General features: G+C 41.8%; 1 protein-coding gene across 4 annotated transcripts; it reads right to left on the minus strand.

Annotated features, from left to right (window-relative positions):
* Nucleotides 1-331: 331 nt before the first annotated feature.
* On the minus strand, nt 332-14,725 carry armc7 (armadillo repeat containing 7). Of its 4 annotated transcripts, none has more exons than XM_087996660.1 (5): nt 14,635-14,725; nt 9,585-9,689; nt 5,512-5,628; nt 4,982-5,125; nt 332-3,408 (listed from the first exon to the last, which is right to left on the minus strand). In XM_087996660.1, the coding sequence occupies exons 3-5, from the start codon at nt 5,606-5,608 to the stop codon at nt 3,071-3,073; spliced, it is 579 nt and encodes a 192-aa protein (XP_087852786.1). In that variant the 5' UTR covers nt 5,609-5,628; nt 9,585-9,689; nt 14,635-14,725; the 3' UTR covers nt 332-3,070. The 4 variants fall into 4 exon arrangements, with proteins under 4 accessions (XP_087852786.1, XP_087852787.1, XP_043562017.1 ...); XM_087996661.1 differs by lacking the exon at nt 14,635-14,725 and adding an exon at nt 14,151-14,616; XM_043706082.2 differs by lacking the exon at nt 9,585-9,689 and having other exon boundaries at nt 14,635-14,724.
* Nucleotides 14,726-14,755: the final 30 nt, after the last annotated feature.

Below are 14,755 nucleotides of genomic sequence, written 5' to 3' on the forward strand. Positions count from 1 at the left end.
TATTGGTACATGTTACCCAAGATCAATTTCAATGCTTATTTGAATGTTTTTAACTTGATCATGTGTTCTTTGGTAAAACCAGCATTCCAAAGCTCAACAATGAGCTTACGTACTATTAAACATCCTAAGTAGGCCACCTGTGATGCTGGAGAACATGTACCATGTGAATACTTCTTTTTGATATCTTAAACATTTTACACTTGTATTAATCCTATTTAAAATCACCTTTGTAGATTCCTAATCACTGCACAATTGTTGTGCAATGTCAGCATCATCTAAACTGTTTGGGGAAGCAAGGGGAATCAGAAATGTACACAAAGCACAATTCCACGATGTTGTACTTGATGGTTTATTTAAGTTTTTTTCAAGCATTCCAACTCAAACTTTTAATATATAACATTTATTGAAAAGTTTACAAATATATTCAATATATAACACATGCAAAAAAGTTAATTGGGAGTTCAATTCTAAGGACACTAAGTGGTGAATAAAGACAACAATTGTTACAATATCAAGTTTTGCCAAGTTTAAACAACAAAATTTCTGAACAAAACAACCAGTAATCAGTCCATAGTTTAAAAAGTATCATTCTTGATGAAGGGCTTTTGCCCGGAACATCGATTTTCCTGCTCCTTGAATGCTGCCTGAACTGCTGTGCTTTTTCCAGCACCACTCTAATCTAGACTCTGATTTCCAGCATCTGCAGTCCTCACTTTTGCCTATGAAATTAATTAAGATCGTTCCTAACATGAGGGACACAGAATTCTCAGGTAAGGACAGGATCAAGCTCAGATTCACAATTACTGTATACAGGTGCTTGGTTCAAACTCACATGCATTTGCATGATGTTAGGACTGGAGGGGACACTGGCACCAATAAAACTCCACTTCAGTAAAAGTTAATGTCATTAGACAACCAAAGCAAACCAACACAGTCTAAAGATTGATTTGGAGATGCCGGTGTTGGACTAGGATGTTCAAAGTTCAAAATCACACAATACCAGGCTATAGTCCAACAGGTTTAATTAGAAGCACACTAGCTTTTGGAGCCTGATGAAGGAGCAGTGCTCCGAAAGCTAGCGTGCTTCCAATTGAACCTGTTGGACTATAACCTGATGTTGTGTGATTTTTAACTCAGTCTAAAGATTTTGAGCATCAAAGGGTACTACTGATTAGAGAACAGAGAGATTTGGTTTAATGTACAAGTGTTACTTACAAAGCGTAAATTAGGTAAATTAACACAATGAATAAAAAGACATCAAAAGTTCCAACTTCAATTAGGTTTTCATTGAATGGGGAAAAAAGTCACTGTCTAATTCCCTATCTACAAAACAAACATAATCTTCTCATTCCTCAGTTTGAAGATGCAATTGGTTCCAAAATAAGCATTTTTAGTGAAACAAAAGAAATTATTTTTAAAAATTGAATTTGTGGTATTATTAACTTCAGAACTTGAATAACTGTTCATGAATTGATTAATTCAATCACCCAAAGATAAACTTACACATGGAAAGCAGCAGCAATAACTGTATCTGAAGAAAAAAAAACTATTAAAGACAAGGACAAATGTATACAGGAATTGAAAGCAATTAGCTATGCCTGGCAAAAGGAGGAGTGGAGTCTAAAACCAACAAAACTGCTTTGACATCTGCTTGATAAACTGAATGCTTTATGTCTGATTGCCCTGCAGAAGAATTTAATCACAGGAAAGTTTTCTTTAAACAGACAGTTAAGGTCAAATTTAGATTAGATTAGATTCCCTACGGTATGGAGACAGGCCCTTCGGCCCAACAAGTCCACACCGACCCTCCGAAGAGTAACCCACTCAGACCCATTCCCCTACCCTGTATTTACCCCTGACTAATGCACCTAACACTATGGGCAATTTAGCATGGCCAATTCACCTAACCTGCACATCTTTGGAGCACCCAGAGGAAACCCACGCAGACACAGGGAGAATGTGCAAACTCCACACAGAGTCACCCGAGGTGGGACTCGAACCCAGGCCCCTGGCGCTGTGAGAAGCAGTGCAAACCACTGAGTCACCGTGCCGCCCCTTGTAACAAAGAAGCTACTTCTGAGAAGGCGGCAGGCTGCAGACTTGCAGTAATTTAGATAAAAGGGCTTTAAAAGAATCATCAATATATCTCATCACAGATCTTAAAGACAAAAATCTGGATAAGAATCAAACACCAGAACCCCCCACTTAGCAGAACAACACTGGACTAAGATTGAATCGTGGGCACTTCCAGAGATAAGATACTGTTGAAAGAAAAATGGCCAAGTTCCACCAAGCCAAATTGGGTTTTGAGGCTTACTTGAGGGGTATTATTTTAGTTGCTATATGCAATAAAATTTAAATTATTGTTTCAGTATTTGACTGTCTATAAGATTTAAGTAGCCGAATTAAAGGTAACTTGTGGTGATTCACTCGCAACATTATGTAACACTAAAAAATGGAAATTGCTAAAGAAAAAGAGGAGGTCTGGCAGCATCTGTGGAGAGTTGAGTCCAGTGACCATTCTTTAGAACCATTTAAAAGGTGAACTGATGCTGCCAGGCCTGTTGAGTTTCTCCAGCAATTTCTGCTTTTGTGTATTTCAGATCTCCAGCATCTGCAATATTTTGTTTTATAATACTATATTTGTAATATTGTAAATATATATGAAATACCTGTGAAATGTAACAAGTTATGTAGGAAATGCACAGCCATCTGTACAACAAATGTAAGAGATATGAATGACCAACTAATTTTTGAGTCTCTTTCTTGAAGCAGGAAGGTTCACAAACTCCAGAAATAGGCTCAATTTTGAACAAAATTGTGCAATGTTTAATATCCTCCTGAACAAGATTTTGCTTTGTGTAACATGTAGCACACTTCCATCAATGCAGAGTTCCTCAGCGTCACATGCTTTCATATACATGAAAGACAACAGTGCTATTGACTCAACCAAACTGGCAATTGGACAGTGTTATAAATTGATAATAATTACGTATATGCCCATATGTTATACGTAGTGGAGCTTATTCAGAAATTGTTCCAACGCTACAGATATTAAGAATTCTCTGAGCTATTCTTTTGGAAGTGGTATTCCCAGGGCTGTGTGATTATGCAAGTTACGAGCTTTTTCTACCTCTTCAGATGAGCAAAGATCTTCCAGAAACACTGTTGCTAAATTACTTAGACGCTTATTTTTAGACATGGAGAACCGGAGCATGCACTCAATAACTGGCATTGCTGTGATTTCCTTCTGGGACAAAGGAGTCATCAAGTACATTAATGTGGTAATTGCAGACAGTACTGTGTCCTCATTCGGATTGGATAAACAGTTCAGCACTGCCTGAACCCCATTGTTTTGTAAAATGTATTCCTTGTTCTCTTTGTCTAAACAGAGGTTACAGAGACCACCTGTGGAAATAAAAGCATTGTCAACCCTTGGGTCAATGAAAACTTAGAGAAGGAAATCATGAACAAAAATTACAATGATCACCCTCATTAAGTATTAATTTTATTGTTAATGACCTGCCAATTTTCTTCCCATTTAAGACAAACAAGATCATTTATTTACAATTGCTGCAAAAGAAATCATCTTAACCTGAGAATACTAACACTCCCATAATATTCTGAAACAAAAAAATTCTATTCTATAGGCACATTATATATAACTTGTTCCCAACATCTCATGAAAAAGATTGTCAGAAGATTGACTAAATATGAGTAAATGTGAAGGGCATCACAGAAAGCAAGTACTTCATTTCACATGCAAGTTGATTACAGATTTAAAAATTCATTCATGAGATATTAGTGTCACTGGTCTGACCAAATTGCCCAGAAAGCAGTTAAGAGTCAACCACATTGCTGTGGGCCTGAAGTTTCATGTATGCCAAACAAGGTAAGGATGGCGGTAAGGTAAGGATTTTCTTCCTGAAAGGATATTAGTGCAGCAGGATTTTTACAACAATTGACAGCAGTTACATGGTTACCATAAAACTAGCTTCAATTTTGTTTTCTGAATTCAAATTTGACCATCTGTCATGGTGGGTTTCAAACTCACATCCCAAGAACATTAGCTTGGGGTTCTGAATTACTAAGAGAAAGGACAGGACTGCAGATGCTCGAGATCAGAGTCAAAAAGTATGGTGCTGAAAAAGCACAGCCGGTCAGGCAGCATCTGAGGAACAGGAGAGTCTACGTTTCGAGCATAAGTTCTTCATCAGGATTGTTTTGAAGAAGGGTCACTGGACCTGAAATGTTAACTCTGATTTTTGCTGCCAGACGTGTTGAGATTTTCCAGCAATTTCTATTTTTGTTTCAGATTTCCAGTATTGGGCGGCACGGTGACTCAGTGGTTAGCACTGCTGCCTCACAGCACCATGGACCCGGGTTCAATTCCAGCCTCGGGCAACTGTCTGTAGGGAGTTTGCACATTCTCCCCGTGTCTGCGTGGGTTTCCTCTGGGTGCTCTGGTTTCTTCTCACAATCGAGAGACGTGCAGGTCAGGTGAATTGGCCGTGCTAAATTGCCCATAGTGTTATGTGCATTAATTAGGGATAGGGCTAGGGTTTAGGTCTGGAAGGATTACTCTTCAGAGAGTTGGTGTGGACTTGTTGAGCTGAATGGCCTGTTTCCATACTGTACGGAATCTAATCTAATCTGCAGTTCTTTGAGTTATTTCACCCCCCCTCAGGGATCTACCTAAACCGTGATCTTAAAGGGAAAGGTCAGGTTAGCAATTAAATATAGCAATCATGTTCCAGAATCCATCACAGAAAATAAGTACTTAAATATAAAAAACCTTTAAAGTTTACCTCCAACATTTCTGAAGTTGCACTTGTTCAATGTTTACGTTTATCATATTTCCTTAAAATACTTAATTATTAAATGATTATGTCAAAAGGGTCAGAATTGAGCAAAGTTTGGATAATCTATATTACCCAACTAAAGAAATTGACAAAATACATATACAAAACTTAGATTTTACCTATTCCAAATTCTACAAATCGTTCATTATCTTCTGTAAGCATATCCAGGAATAGGTCAATGACCTGCAGCTGTCGAAGATACTGATAGTTACTGGGGTCATATGCAAAATTAGCTAGGTTTGCCAGGACTTGTTCCTTTGCCTCTGAGAAGTAAATAGAAGTTAGATTTTAATCATAGAAGACCAACACTGGCAGTCATTGTCATTGGGAGTAATGGACACAATCACACTTATGGCAGAACGAAGACAATGCAAAGTATTTTTTGGTAATATTTGTAGAAAATCTTACCCTGTGAAGTGTCCTGTGAAATGCCCTAGAATATGACTAATTAAAAAATAACTATAGCATTCAAAACTCTTGGAATCCTTTGTGGTAACAAACATGAGCACAACGAAAAATATTTGCACCTGTGGTTCAATTCCAAATGTCCTTGTCCTTTCTGAATAGTTATTGGTAAGAATATGATAGCTCCAACTCCAGACTGCAATAAATAGTCATGGATCACCATTCTACACTTTTATTATCTTACCTTGACTATCGGTATCCTGAAATTCAGTAACAAGGGCCTGTAGGTAATCAAACCGATCTTGGGATTTACTTTCTCTCAGCTGACCTGAACTGGCCATTTCATCCGAAATCCAATTAGCTGCACAGAAAAAAAGAGAAAACTGATTAGAAACATGGCATGACTACAGTAAGGAAATTATGCTTGACATAACCTAATATCAGCTGATGTAAGGAGAGAAAAATTACATTAAAAATAAAAAATTACTCAGTCTTCATCAGAAACTTGAGTCTACTCATATTTATATGTTCTACTGTTAACAAAATTACAGTACAATGGATCAACTGGCGCATTCATGTTTCTATATACTAAAAGAAAAAGTCAGTCCAGCTGCAGCCATTTGAAAATGACAGTCCCACATGGCTATACAGTTCACTATTCCACTGATTAAATACTTCCATATCTCAATCAAGGCTGTTCCCAGAGATAAACAGCAATAAATATCGACTTCGACTAGAGGACCAACTTGATGAAAGATGCAGTTTGGCCTTTCCTGAAACTTGGCTGGAAGTTGGAGTCCTCTTTAAAACTGAAATTCTTTGAGTACTTCAGATTAATTTTGTGTAGCCATATATGAACAAATCAACGGCACACCCATGGGCTCACCCATCTCTAGACTCATAGCAGAAGCGGTAATGCAAAGATTAGAACAAACAGTCTTACCGCAAATTCACCCAAACTCTGGGTCAGATATGTGGATGACATCTTTGTAATCATTAGAAACACAGAAATAGAGAACACACACCAGATCATCAACGCCACACTCACAGGAATCCGATTCACTAGAGAGGAAGAAAAGGACAACCAACTCCCATTCCTCGACGTGATGGTACAGAGAACACCGAACGGAGAATTCACTACAAAGATATACAGGAAAGCCACACCCACAGACCAAGTCCTGAACTACGAAAGCAACAACCCCAACACACACAAAAGAAGTTGCATCAAGACACTATTCAAAAGGGCCACAACACACTGCAGTACACCAGAACTGCAAAAAGAGGAAGAAGAACACCTATACAATGTATTCGCCAAAAACGGATACCCCCGCAATTTCATCAACAGATGCCTAAGGGAAAGACAACGGAACGAGGACATGCTGCAACCCAAAGGACTAGCCACACTACCATACATCAAGAGCATTTCCAAACTGACAGCCAGACTACTGCGACCACTCGGACTCATAACAGCACACAAACCAACAGCCACTCTCAGACAACAACTCACCAGAACGAAGGATCCGATATCCACATGAGCAAAACCAATGTAGTGTACAAAATCCCATGCAAGGACTGCACAAAACACTACATAGGACATAGGAAGACAGCTAACGATCCGCATCCATGAACACCAACTAGCCACGAAACGACACAACCAGGCTACCCTTAGTAGCCACACACGCAGAGGACAAGCAACATGAATTCAACTGGGACAAGACTACTATTATAGGACAAGCCAAACACAGAACAGCCAGGGAATTCCTAGAGGCATGGCACTCATCCACAGATTTAATCAATAAGCACATTGACCTGGACCCAATATACCGGCCACTGCAACGAACAGCTGGAACTGACAACTGGAAGCGGCAGATTCAAACCACTACAAATGCCGGAGGAAAGATCACAGAAGCGCTTCACAGGAGGCTCCCAAACACTGAGGATGTCACCTAGACAGGGGACGAAATGTCTGCAACACAAATTCCCAGCTCAGCGAACAGAACCACAACAACGAGCACCCGAGCCTGAAGAAGGGCCTGTGCCCGAAACGTCGAATCTCCTGTTCCCTGGATGCTGCCTGACCTGCTGTGCTGTTCCAGCAATAAAGTTTCAACTTTGATCTCCAGCATCTGCAGACCTCACTTTCTACCCGAGCTACAAACAGAACATAGATAAATACAGCACAGAACAGGCCCTTCGGCCCACGATGTTGTGCCTAACATTTGTCCTAGCTTAAGCACCCATCCATGTACCTATCCAATTGCCGCTTATAGGTCACCAGTGATTCTGACTCTGCCACTCCCACAGGCAGCGTATTCCATGCCCCACCACTCTCTGGGTAAAGAACCCACCCCTGACATCTCCCCTATACCTTTCACAAATCCTGGAAATTCATTTTTGTGATACTGGGAGATCAATTTTCTTTCAAAAATTGATAAATACCACTGTGTCGTCAGCATCTATGGACTGAATTTTACCACAATTCATTTAACTGTTAATATTGCCAAGTTTCATGGAAGATCTTTCTCCTTGAACCCTAATGAATCTTTTCACGTTATTTTTCCAAACTTGCCACATTACCCATGCACCCATCATATTCTCCTGCTTGTCACAGACCAAAATACTTGCCATTGCCAGGATATCCCAGGATTCCTGGCATTGGTGCCATCTTTAAAGCCCAGCTTTGCACCTGGTCAAGCACTGGCAGGCTGCATCTGCCCTAAACTATTCGTTTCATGTGCCCCAGACATGTTGGACGAGGGTAATGGGCATCCTGCTTTGTCAGTGTGGACTGCACGTGAATGCTACCCGTGGAGTATGTTGAGATGTTGATAACTGATGAAGTTCTGGAGGAGCAAATGGCAAGATGGACTCAAACAGTTTACTACTTTGATTTTCATGTCCAGAACTCTCACTGTCTAGTTTCAATGTGGCAGGTAGGATAATGGGAAACTGCATATCATATCAGGTGGGTTAGGTAATAATGAGGATGTTAATGCTAGGTAACGCATACAAATATGCTCTTGCTGTGAACCACCTAGAATCTCATGTTGCCAAACAACACTTCTTTGAAAAATGGATCTTTTTGCTCTTGATGACAAGAAGCTCCTTGTGCGATACTCCCAAATTTCTTACCAATGCCCACATTGTGTGAGCACAAGGGGGCACCAATACAGTCAACAGAGGAAAAGGTGGGGGATGGTGCCAGTCTAACTGTGGAAGATATACTGTATCACATATCCTACGAAGAGGCAGGTATAGCTGGGGCCCATGCAAGTTCCCATCGTTACCCCTTTGATCTGAAGGAAGTAGGAGAAGTTGAAGGATAAGTTGTTGAGGATGAGGACCAGTTCCGCCAATCGAATGAGTGGGTCGGTGAAGGGGTACTGGTTGGGTCAGAGGGAGAGGAAGAAACAGAGGGCTTGGAGGCCTTCACCAAGTGGGCAGACATGTATAGGGACTGGATGTCCATGGTGAAGATAAAGCATTGAGAGCTGGGGTAATGAATGTCATGGAGGAGGTGTAGATGGTGGCCCGAATGTACGTGGGGAGTTCTTGGACCAAGGGGGACAGTACAGTGTCAAGATAGGAGGAGATAAGTTCAGTGGGGCAGGAGCAAGTGGAGACAACAGGTAGACGATAGGAGACAATAGACTGGGACAGTCAGGTTTGTGGATTTTGGGTAAGAGGTAGAACCGGACGACCCAGAATTCAGGGACTATGAGATTGGAGGCAGTGATTGGGAGATCCCGTGAGATGATAGTCTGAGAGATGGTTTAGAGATAGGAGGCGAGGTCATGGTCGTCTCCACTCATATTTTGGAATCTATTTCATTGTCTTCAGCATGGAAAAATCAGCCAGCTAAAACTGATCCACAAATCCAGTGCCAATAGCTTGTGTGTATTACATGTCCTCCACTATAGATCAATTTGTGGGGCAAGACAGTTTGAGTTTACCTGTCACTTGGTTAAAGTGCTTTAAGACAACAATCTGCAGAGTTTTACATTTTTCTCAGATGTGTGTGACTTTTCAAGGAAATATATAAATAAATAAATCTATATACATATATTATATGCACAATCTAAATCTTATATTGTTAATAATCATTGCTTGAGAAAGTTTTGTTGGCAATAAATTAATTGTTAGTGAAAGAAACTTGGTTGACTTATTTCTGATACTGAACTAAATACAGTCTGACACCTATACAATCAGTATTATCACTGTTCTCCTTAAAATTCAATTTTGTATTGGCCAGTGCAGAGTAGGATGAAAAAAAATGTTTCAGTTCATTCCTCCAACCTCCACTGTAACATTCCTTACCTGCAAATTTCAAAAGAGCAGGTTAGGTGGATGATCGGACTGACTTTCTTCTTTGAATATGATCATCCTCAGCATATGGTTTTCTATTGCCATGAGCCGTACATTCTATGTTGAAAACCAATAAAAATCAATAAATCAAATTAACTGAAAAAAATGAAAGGACCAAACCATACATAGGCACGGCAACAAAACTCAACTCATGAAAGGATATTTATATTAAAACGCAACCTTTTGTGTGTGCGCGCGTGCGCGCTTGGTGGTGGTGGTGGCAGAGATAGGTTAGACACCAGGCCCAGTGGTGCACAATGACCATTAAGTCCTTCAGCCTACCAGCACCACATGCTCCCTTGCCAGAAGCACATGAACGTGGATGTAACTACTGAAAATAAGCAGGCATTTAGGTAAAACAACCCATTTCACAGTCAACCTCGTAAATGTACAATCTCTGGAAAACAAGATGGATGAAATCAGATCACGGCTCAGCTTCCAGCGTGAACTGTGCGACTTCTGCACACTCTAATTCACAGAAACCTAGCTTAACCCATCCCATTCCCGACTGCACACTTCAGGCTGATGGTTTTTCTATCCATCGCATGGACTGTACAGCGTCCTCGGGAAGACAAAAGGGTGGGGGTTTTGCTTTTTAATCAACAACTTATGGTGCACGGACATTGCAACCCTGGGCAGCCATTGCTCCCCAAATCTTGAATTCCTCATCGTCAAATGCCGCCCCTTCTATCTACCATGGGAATTTACTGCTGCTATACTAGCGGCTGTGTACATACTGTCACAAGCAAAGGTTGAGGAAGCTCTGGATGTGCTGTACTCCACCACTAACACCCTGGTTCTGGATTAGAGTGGTGCTGGAAAAGCACAGCAGTTCAGGCAGCATCCGATGAGCAGGAAAATCGATGTTTCGGGCAAAAGCCCTTCATCAGGAATAGAATCACCCTGGAGATGGAACACCCCAAGGGCCTGTTTATTGTGACTGACGACTTCAATTAGGCCAATCTAAGGAAGATGTTGCCCCAAGTATCACCAGAATATTAACTGCCCCACTAGGGGCCCAAACATTTTAGACCACTGCTCCATCCCCTGCCCTATCCCCCGCCCTCATTTAGGGAACTCCAACTACAACGCCGTGTTTCTTCTCCCGGCTTACAGGCAAAAACTCAAGCAGGAGACCCCCCCTCACGGATACAGGTCCACTGCTGGTTGGTGGAGGCAGAGGATTGATTTCTGTGCTGTCTGGAATTGGCTGATTGGGCCATGTTCAAATAGTCCGCAGGTACCTTGGATGAATATACCACCACTATCACAGGCTTTATCAGCAAGTGTGTGGAGGACTGCATACCGAGGAAGTCAACCCGGGTGTTCCCCAACATGAAACCCTGGATGAACCAGGACATACAGAACCTGCGAAAAACCAGACATGAGGCCTTCAGATCAGAAGCCCCACTCAAATATAAGGAATCTGAGTATGACCTTCGCAGAGCCAAAGACAGCCAAGGACCAATGCCGATCCAGTCTAGAGCCCCAGATAGACACCCGGCGACTATGGCAAGGTCTGAATGACATCACAGGTTCTAAAAAGAGACTGTGCAAGATAGCAGATGATGACACAGATCGTCTCAACGCCTTCTATGCTCACTTTGAGCAGAATTTCGGTGGAGAGGTTACACCTATTCCGACAAGTCCTGACGAACCTATCCCAACAGACACTACATTAGAGGTCAGATCAGTTTTCCTTCTTGTGAATCCAAGGAAAGCGATGGGACCAGACGAATGACCAGGCCGTGCACTCAGCATGCGCAGATCAACAGGCAGAGATCTTCTCAAACATCTTCAACCTCTCCATGCAGCAGGCCACTGTTTCAAGAGGGCCAACATCATCCCCGTGCCAAAGAAGACTCATGCAGCATGTCTCAATGACTACCGCCCAGAGGCCCTAACTCCGGTGGTCATGAAGTGCTTTGAAAGGCTGGTCGTGGTCTCCCCACTACACTTGACCCACTCCAATTTGCCCATTGGACCAAGAGATCCATGTCAGATGCCATATCACTTGCCCTTCGCTCCTCCCGAGAACATCTTGACACCAAGAACAGCTACGTAAGAATCCTACTCATTGACTATAGTTCAGCCTTCGACAGTATTATCACCTTGAGACCGATTACTAAACTTGGTGATCTCAGATTAAGCCCCACTCTCTGCAACTCAGTTTCCCGACCCACAGGCCAAAATCAGTGAAGACTGGGGACAATATTTCATCCTCACTAACACAACACGAGCCCACCAGGGATGCGTACTCAGCCCCCTCCTGTACTCACTGTATACCCACGACTGCTTTGTCAAATACCAGACTAATGCCATTTTCAAATTCACTGATGACACCGCCATAATCAGTTGAATCTCAGATGGCGACAAAACAGACTACAGTGGGGAGATGAAAGACCTGGAAAAATGGTGCACTGAGAACCTAGCTCTCATGCTGACAAAACCAAGGAACTCATTATTGACTTTCGGTGAGATGTTACTCATGCCCCCTACACATTAACAGCAGAGAGGTGGAACAAGTGGAGTGTGTCAAGCTCCTGGGAGTGGTCATCAACAACAAGCTTTCTTGCTCTCTTCATCTGGATGCACTGGTTACAAAGGCCCAACAACATCTCTTCTTCCTCAGGCAGCTGAGAAAATTTGGCATTGCGAATACCCTTGCCAACTTTTATAGGTGCGCCATAGACAGTACTCTGTCTGGATGTATCAATACCTAGAACCCTAACTGTACCATTCAAGATCAGTGACGGTTATAGAAAGTGATGAACTTGGCCTGGACAATCACAAAGGCCAACCTCCCATCTGTAGAATCCATCTAACAGGCCTACTGTCCAAGAAAGGCTGCCAGCATTCTCAAAGATCCATCCCACCCTGGCAATGCTTTTCTACAACCTCTGGCATCGAGGAGAAAGTACAGAAGCCTGAACACACGCACCAGCCGGTTTTGAAACAGTTTCTACCCTACTGTTGTTAGAATACTGAATGGACTCTCAAACTCACAGCATTTGCCTGTACCTGTGTTTTTTTTTTTGTTTTTGACGCTGTTTACCTATTATTTACTTATCTATGCTACTTAACTATGTGATCTGCTTATACGGCTTGCAAGACAAAGCTTTGGTACATGTGACAATAAATTCAATTCAACTGATAGACTTCGCCAAGCCCAAGAACACAGACAAGTCATCTGACATGGCTGCTAATACTCCCCTGCCCCACCTCATCCCACCAGCTGACCAAATAACAGGGCAAAAGTGCAGACAAAAATTGAGAAGCAACCCCATCAAAAATACAGTTGGGGCTGTAACATGCACACTACAACAGATTCAAGGCAACAAAACCCAGAAGCTCTCTGGGAGGCCATGAAACACCTTAACCAACACTCTGCATGTCAAATCCCTGATGGTGAAGCAGAAGACTCTAAGCCTCCCACAAGGGGTCTGTTACCTCTGAATGGCATGACTGAATCCCTTTAAGGACTCAAAAGTTACACCCGAAATGTCAACTTTTCCACCTCCTGATGCTGCCTGGCTTGCTGTGTTATTCCTGATGCTGCCTGTCTATTTTGGATTCCAACATCTGCAGGTTTTTTGTTTCTTAGGACAGAGTGTCCTGGCATGTCAAATAATTCATGAGAGCAAGGAGGTAAAAGGCATGCAGCAGAATCCTATACTCTAAGTCTATCTATGTAGAATGGAATGGCAAGATGACAAATTGTGGACTAGGTTAAAACATTTTACTTGCACTTCAAAAGAAACAAAAAAGGACCTTTGACATAATAACACATACATTAACTCATAGCAGTTTCAGAAAGCAAAATACTATGCTGAGCCACATATGCATTATTAAATATAAAATAATTACCATTATTAAGAGAGATCAAATGCAGACTTTGTTGAACACCTTTGCTCTGATAGTAAGAATAACCCCAATCTGTCAGTTGCTTGCTATTTCAACACATCATTTTGCTCTCATATTAACATTTCTGGCTTTGGCCTGTTGCAATGGTCCAGCCAAGTCCAGAGCAAACTAGAGGAACAGCACCTCATTTTTCACTTAGGCACTTTACAGCCTTTAGAACACAACATTGAGATAAACAGCTTCAGACCACAAACACTGCCTCCACCTCGTTCTCCACTCTGGCCACCATTACCCCCACCCCCACCAAGCTCTCAGGAGAGCTAAAAATCACGAAACCAGATTATAGCCCAACAGGATTAATTGGAAGCACTAGCTTTCAGAGCATTGCTCCTTCATCAGGTGGTTGTGAAGTACACAATTGTAAGATACAGAATTTGTTTTGCTATAAATTCTGTGTCTTACAATTGTGTACTCCACAACCACCTGATGAAGGAGCAATGCTCTGAAAGCTAGTGCTTCCAATTAAACCTGTTGGACTATAACCTGGTGTCGTGTGATTTTTAACTTTGTACACCCCAGTCCAACACCGGCACCTCCAACTCAGGAGAGCTGACCTATTTTTTGCTGTAAACACCTACCACCGTCTATACGTACGTTTTACTTCCAAAGCGGTCCCTTTATTTTTTGCCTGGGCACTCCCACCACCTGCCCCACTTGCTCCTTCTCCCCATTATCAACAGCACAAAGGTCGCATATTCCAGCGCTTATCGGTTCCAAAAAGGACTTGGAGTCAAAACGTTAACTTTGTTTCTCGGTCGACAGATGCTTCCAGGGTTGCTGTTTCCCCAAAACTTTCTTGTTTGTTTCTGATTTAAAATACGCCAATGCTTTGCTTTCATTTGTACAAGGTGCCTGTGGGACAAATTGGGGCAGATTGAATTTGAAACATCTGCGTTGGCACAGCAACTGCCATTGAGGACATTTCCAGATATTACATATTTCATGAGTAAATCCGGTTTGATTGAAATCTTGTTACCAGATATCTAAGTAATTACTTGAAGGAACTTTCTTCTCTGAAACATTAGCAAATCACAGTAGAATTGTAAACCAGCTGCTCCATAATATAAAATACACTGACCGGATCCAGTATAATGAAAGAACTGCAGCAAGACACAGAAGCCTGGCTTAATCTGCTTAACTCAAAACACAATCCACACACCAATTTGACCCCAAGTCGGAAGTTGTACAAAAACATTGAC

Source organism: Chiloscyllium plagiosum, unplaced genomic scaffold (genome assembly GCF_037043375.1).
Source record: "Chiloscyllium plagiosum isolate Xiang-an unplaced genomic scaffold, Cpla_swu_hap1 HiC_scaffold_18, whole genome shotgun sequence".
NCBI lineage: Eukaryota > Metazoa > Chordata > Chondrichthyes > Orectolobiformes > Hemiscylliidae > Chiloscyllium > Chiloscyllium plagiosum.

Bases quoted from the DNA above. Each gene is read 5' to 3' on its own strand.
- armc7 (XM_087996660.1), bottom strand. From the start codon at position 5,608: ATGGCCAGTTCAGGTCAGCTGAGAGAAAGTAAATCCCAAGATCGGTTT. The intron at 5,126-5,511 runs GTAAGATAATAA...TTTACTTCTCAG, and splicing joins TCAGGATACCGATAGTCAAG to AGGCAAAGGAACAAGTCCTG. The intron at 3,409-4,981 runs GTAAAATCTAAG...TTATTTCCACAG, and splicing joins ATTTGTAGAATTTGGAATAG to GTGGTCTCTGTAACCTCTGT.